Source organism: Juglans microcarpa x Juglans regia, unplaced genomic scaffold (assembly GCF_004785595.1).
Source record: "Juglans microcarpa x Juglans regia isolate MS1-56 unplaced genomic scaffold, Jm3101_v1.0 JmScfU0001, whole genome shotgun sequence".
Taxonomy (NCBI): domain Eukaryota; kingdom Viridiplantae; phylum Streptophyta; class Magnoliopsida; order Fagales; family Juglandaceae; genus Juglans; species Juglans microcarpa x Juglans regia.
Genome location: NW_024475745.1, coordinates 1,020,546 through 1,026,799, shown reverse-complemented (window position 1 = coordinate 1,026,799; position 6,254 = coordinate 1,020,546). Strand labels below are relative to the sequence as shown.

General features: G+C 33.4%; 1 protein-coding gene across 2 annotated transcripts; it reads right to left on the bottom strand.

Annotated features, from left to right (window-relative positions):
- Positions 1-2,543: 2,543 nt before the first annotated feature.
- LOC121245190 (putative 4-hydroxy-4-methyl-2-oxoglutarate aldolase 2) lies at positions 2,544-5,739 on the bottom strand. 2 transcript variants are annotated; one of them, XM_041143465.1, is made up of 3 exons: positions 5,511-5,739; positions 4,191-4,278; positions 2,544-3,200 (listed from the first exon to the last, which is right to left on the bottom strand). In XM_041143465.1, exon 3 carries the CDS (start codon positions 3,193-3,195, stop codon positions 2,695-2,697), a length of 501 nt encoding a protein of 166 aa, XP_040999399.1. In that variant the 5' UTR covers positions 3,196-3,200; positions 4,191-4,278; positions 5,511-5,739; the 3' UTR covers positions 2,544-2,694. The 2 variants fall into 2 exon arrangements, with proteins under 2 accessions (XP_040999399.1, XP_040999397.1); XM_041143463.1 differs by lacking the exon at positions 4,191-4,278 and having other exon boundaries at positions 5,511-5,734.
- Positions 5,740-6,254: the final 515 nt, after the last annotated feature.

Sequence of the window (6,254 nt, the reverse complement as noted above, 5' to 3'; positions counted from 1 at the left end):
TTTAGTTGAGTACATGTCGGAGATGATAACAGAGTGGCGTCTTAAGGGCTTAATTTCCAATGTCGTATAATATGCAAAGTCCATTATATATATATATATATATATATGTGTGTGTGTGTACAGGTCTTATAATATCATATATGGAATTCATTTAATTAGTTTTGAGGAGTGCTACACCCACAAAAAGATTATACAAAAGTAATCTTACAAACTGATGTGGCTCCATGTGAGCCGTCAGATGTGTATTAAAATAAAAATAACTTTACAATCTGATAGACTACATCAAGATACATCAATTTGTAAAATTACTTTTATATAATCATTAGTTTCTGGGGTAAATGTTGAGAAAGCTTCCATTAAGGATCGTTAATTACATCGATCGCAATATTCTAGCAATTAATTAATTAGAAATTGAAGGATTAAATGCCCTCAATAAAAATGGATTCTCGAAAATTAATAAGAGAAGATTTCTTCTCTTTCCTCCAATTATCGAAATTCCATATATCAGAGTATATACATGAATGCAGCCTTTATTGGCATCGTTTTGTTTTCCTTTTATTTTGTTTTGGCGCCCAAAAGAAGCCTAAATATTCGAATGCTTCATATAAGGGATTTTCTTTTTCTTTAGTTTGGTTTGCTCGATTTCTGATGATAGTTGTCAATAATAATTCGAAATTCCGAAATTCCAAACCAAAGTACTGTTTTTTCCCCTAATTTAAGCCTTTATTTCTTTTCTCTACCTTTTATCTCTCTGTTTGAAGTCCAAGTGGAGAACAAATGTATGAATAAGACGTACGTCAAATTTGATTTAGGTTATGTTTGGATAGAAGAATTTGGATTTAAATTTCAAATCATCCAAAGATTTCTACTCCAAGATTTAATAGAAGCTTATTTAACTTTGGTGCAAAAATACAAATCTAAACATTAATATATATAATCCAAACAAACGCACCACTTTGAAGGGGATGCTATGCAAGCTGTATCCATGGCAAACAATGCTGAAACAGATTTGAGCTTAGCTGGTTTAATAATTGCAGATGCAAAAGGAATATTAACAGCTCTCAAATCATGGTCTGTTGTTCATACTAATAGACAGACTAATATGGCAGCACATATTTTGGCAAGGGTTGGGCTAGATTTTGTAAAAAACAAGTATATATTGGAAGAAATTCCATCATGTATTCAATCTACTGTATTAATTGATTTGATGTAATGTCTTCTGTTATCAATGAAATTCAGTTTCATTTCAAAAAAAACAAAAAACAAACGCACCACCAATGAATCAAATTTACACCTGAAGCCTTTTGGAAAGCTTTCTTGTAAGAAGTTACGAACTTCAATGGCTCCTTCAATTCAAAAATGACTTCGTGCTAAGATTGTTCATTGCCGAACGATAAAACAAGGTCTCGGTAGAACTCTTCCATTCTAACCCACTCTCATCAGAGTTCTCTTGCTCCTCCAAATATTGGTAGGTATCCACAGGACCACAGGTCATCCATCTCGAATTTAACCACTTAGGCTTGGTTTGGATAATGAGTTGAGTTGAGATTAAATGAATTTTGATAAAAGTTGAATAAAAATATTATAAAGTTAAAATATTATTATAATATTATTTTTGTTTTGAGATTTGAAAAAATTAAATTTTTATTATATTTTGTCTGGATATTTGAAAAAATTGTAATGATTAGATAATATGAGATAAGTTGATATGATTGCAGAAAACAAACGAGGTCTTAACCAGTTAAACACTCATACTCAATTTCCATACGATGGCACACAACATTAACACACCAACAAACAAGTGGCTCGGTTTGCACCTCCCAGGAAAAACTAATGCATGAGATCATGTCTAGGAGAGAAAAGGGAAGGTGTTTATGCCAAAGACAGTGACTCCACGCGGTGGCCAGAAGGTGGCTGATGGCTGAGAATAGTTGTGACTTCCTCTATTTCTGTTAAATCAGACACAGCAGATTACATGTTAAGCTGACATCAAGGTTTCATGTATAGATTAGATTCTGGGTGGAGAGAGGTTTAGGGGATGTTTAGAAAAAGTTTTCATCTCATCTCATCTTATTTCCTTCCCAAACATCATTTAAATACAAATACTTTCAAACTAATCATTATAACTTTTTTAAACTAATCATTTCAACTTTTCTAAACTTTTAAATAAAAAATAAAAAATAATTCAATTTTTTTAAATCTCAAAACAAAAATTATATTAAAAAATTATATTCTAACAATATTTTAACTTTATAATATTTTTTATTTAACTTTTTCTCTCATTTTTCCAAAACCCAAAAAATACTTAACTCATTATCTCACTACTATTCACAATCCATCTTACTACTATTTACAAAATTCTCATATCATCTCATTCTCAAGCATCCTCTTAGGCTTACTTGGAGGCAGAGTGGTGTCCAGAGGGCACAGCTAGCGGCGAAAACAGACGCCGTTCAAAGCATGGCCGTGAGTACTGAATGGGATCGTTCGTGCGTTGGGTGTTACGGTCTAGTGAATTGATCTAAAATGGACAATGATATCAATAGACTTCGAAAAATGTCGGTTAATCACCTCACAGTTTCATCAACAGTTCAGAACTGAGCTCCATAACAGAATACAGAAACAAGCAATACAGCAGAACTTACCTAACCTCATTATCATCCTGCATAAAGTATCTTTCAATGAGAATATGATTTAGACAGATAATTCAGTTCGGGAAATCAGAATTCCATCGGTATCTGCATAAAGCCATTCCCCATCAGAGATCCTTGTCCCGGCAATGCTAATTGGAACGTGCTTTTCTCCCATACCTTTCTTATTGGCTTTCATTGGGTGGGAGGCCAGAGCCCTGACCCCAATGTCACAACCATTGATCTCATCAACATCTCTTATACAGCCATTCACAACTATTCCTGCCCATCCATTATTCTGAGCTTGTACAACAGGATTGCCCCCCAGTATTGCACACCGCAGACTTCCACCCCCATCTACAACAAGAACTCGGCCATTACCCTTCTCCTCAAGAAACTCACGAACCAAAACATTGTCTTCAAATACCTTGAGGGTAACTATTGGTCCAGAGAAGACTTGACGACGGCCATAGATTTGAAAATTTGGCTGGAGTGCCCGGAGCTCGCCGCTTGAAATTAGTTGTGGGTTTGCATCACAAACTTCAGCAGTTGTAACCAAAGCCATTGGTCCTGAACACGTTTCAGAACATATGTGATCAAATTAGAAATAGAAATACACACAACTCAAGGTCAGCAAAATATGTTTGATAAAAGGATTTTGGCATTTAGCAATGATGTTTATGAATTCTTCTTTAAGCTAGTTGGTAGGGAACGTTTGGGTGGGGAGAGAGAGAGAGAGAGAGAGAGAGAAGAGGGCAGGGGACCTATCATTCACCTTTTTTCTTTTGAAAAGTGACTAGGGAGAAAAGATTACATAGAGGTCTAAATTTACAGGAAATGAATGAGGTAACGGTTGCTATCCTAGAAAATCAACTGGAATGTATCTTCAGAGCAATGCAATCCGAACATTACTTAACACGTGAAAGAATAAACTATAATAAAAATACATTAGAGTAGCAATAATCTGCCAGGTATGTTTAGTTCCAAAACGTAGGTTAGCAGAATTTTTTTTTGATAATTAATAAGTAGGTTAGCAGAAATACCAGAAACACACACTCAAACATGCTACACCAGGAAGGCAAAACACAACTCCTCACAAGCTTGTACGGCCTATTTCAAGTTACACCCATGATACATTGCTAAGAAAGACAAACAATGACAGGAAAACTAATGTCACATATTATCCAATCAAACACCAAGTCTAGTCTTAGTGAAGGATAATTGAATAAAAAAGATGGTGCAGGATAAACTTTGAGATAATTGATTGGATGCAACAAAAGTGACTTAGATTTAAAAAGGCATAGGAACCTTCATTAAATTATATCTAAGTATCCCATCTAAAAATAATAATAAAACCCATTTCTATTTTTCTTTTATAAAACGTGCTGTTGAAGAGTATCTGATATTGCAATTAAACCTTGGAACTGTATCAAAAGGTGATGATGTAGTTTGATCAGTTATTTAGCAAGTTATGAAAATTTTATAGAATGGACAGACAATAATACTAATTAGAGATGATAAATAAAGCCAGACACAGAATTTGAAGAAAAGATGAGTGACCAGAAAGACAGCAGGAGTTAAAAGGATAAATCTGATCGCGTCTGATTAATCACAGTATTTTCAAAGCTTGAGGAAGAGGTTGCACAGGCTGAAATTTAAGACAAATGCATCACAACCCAGTCATTAACAAATAAAGTAATACCGCAATCCTAGTAACCAATCACATATAGCAGGAGTAAGGCTTCATTTAATAACTTTATCAAAAATAAATACGCGTTTAAGCTGAAGTCATAATAGGGATCACACCACATATACAACCAATTGAATTTTTATCCCAAATTGATGTTGAAGATGAAGCATCCAACCAAAAATGAAAATGTGCAAAAGACTCTTGCATCAAACTAAAGTGTTACTTTTAATTTCTCTAGCCCATGATTAGCAGCTCAAGCAAAAGAAAAAGAAAATACATATTCAAACTTGAAACTTCAAAGCCACCAACTTAGAGAATAGACACAAATCCAAGGCAGGTGAAGTTAGCCTTCACAACAAACTAAAGTTTTATATTTTAATTTCTCTAGCCCATGATTAGCATCTCAAGCAAGAGAGTAAGACAGTTCATATTCAAAATCTAAACTCATATTTTTGGAAGTATCATAAATTGAACATAGAAAATAGATAAAAATCCAAGGCCGGCACAATAACTTCACCTTTTATCAGAACTTGTCTTTTACCTTTAACTCCATATCTTTCAAACTTTTATTTTTTAAAATTTATACATGATGTGTGTATGATAAGAATATATAGTTCTCTAGAATATAACAAAATAAAATCAAAACTAAAATGAGGTCCCAGTCTCGAGTATACAGTATCCGTGAAAATGTTGCAGTCGCGGGTGACAGGACTGCAAAACTTTGCCCAACTTAGTTGCTTGGATTTAGACCCCTTCTATTGCAGTTTTATAGATTAACACAGGATTTTTGTTTCATGTTAGATAATAGTTTCTGTTAAAACCTGGTACCAAAAACATAAGCGCATAAAAATAGTTATTTTGATTTCTTTAATCAAATCCAAAGTACAAGTTCTGCAATTACGACAAAAACACGCAACGGAGAATATTGGGATTAAGTAGTCCACAGGAAGTGTGCTAACTCATCAAGATGTTTTAAAGGATCTAAACTTTAGATCGGCACAAATTGAAGATACAAGATGCGATAAATGGAAAAGAAGTTTAAACTTTCAAAGGCATGAAATTGTAGTCGTCCACCAAACAGAGAGAAAGAATAAAATAAAAATTGAGATCCAGAAATGGCAGGTAATAAATACTAGCGGTGAGCTAAGGAAATCGAGAAAGAAAAGAAGAGAAAATCCAATTATTTTTACCTTTGTCTGAGGTCTGAATCAAAAAGCACCAAACCACGAAACTCTTGCAATTCAAGAATATACAGTGCGCTGCGCTGAGAGATCGTGATTAACACAAGTCGGATTCCACTCTACCAAACGAGCATAACATGCAAGACTTTTTAGACGGAGAGGGAGAGAGAATCAGTTATATCAATTTTTTGACCTTTTTTACGGTTTTTTTTTTTTAATTTTTTTATGTAATTTTATATTCCTTTCTTTTTCACTTTATATACGTCTATAATTAATTTGTATTTGAACAGAACCAAAAAAAAAAAAAAAAAAACTGCCTGCTCTATAAAAAAAAATCACAACATTCGTGAGACCACTTTTAACTTTTAAGGTCTTTCGGTTTTATCTTTAAGGAATAAACTCTAATGCACGATTCCATCCCTAAATATTTTAACATTTGAAAGGAAAATGATTTATACTCATTTGTACAAGTCTCTTATATTTTGTTTAAAAAAGAATTAATAAAGTTGAGACTCATATAGAACAGATTATATTTAACGATGGGCTCCACTTTTGTCTAAAATGAGTGCGCGAAATTACAATATTTAAAACTATATTTAACATTTCTCAATTTAAAATATTCATGAGTTGGGAGTATCTCAATAAGTTATTAAAACACAATTTTATGATATATATATATATATATAAGGAGAATCAGAATTTGTCACAACCCCGCCTCGGGAAGGGTGGAATTACGACGTACATACCTGTTAT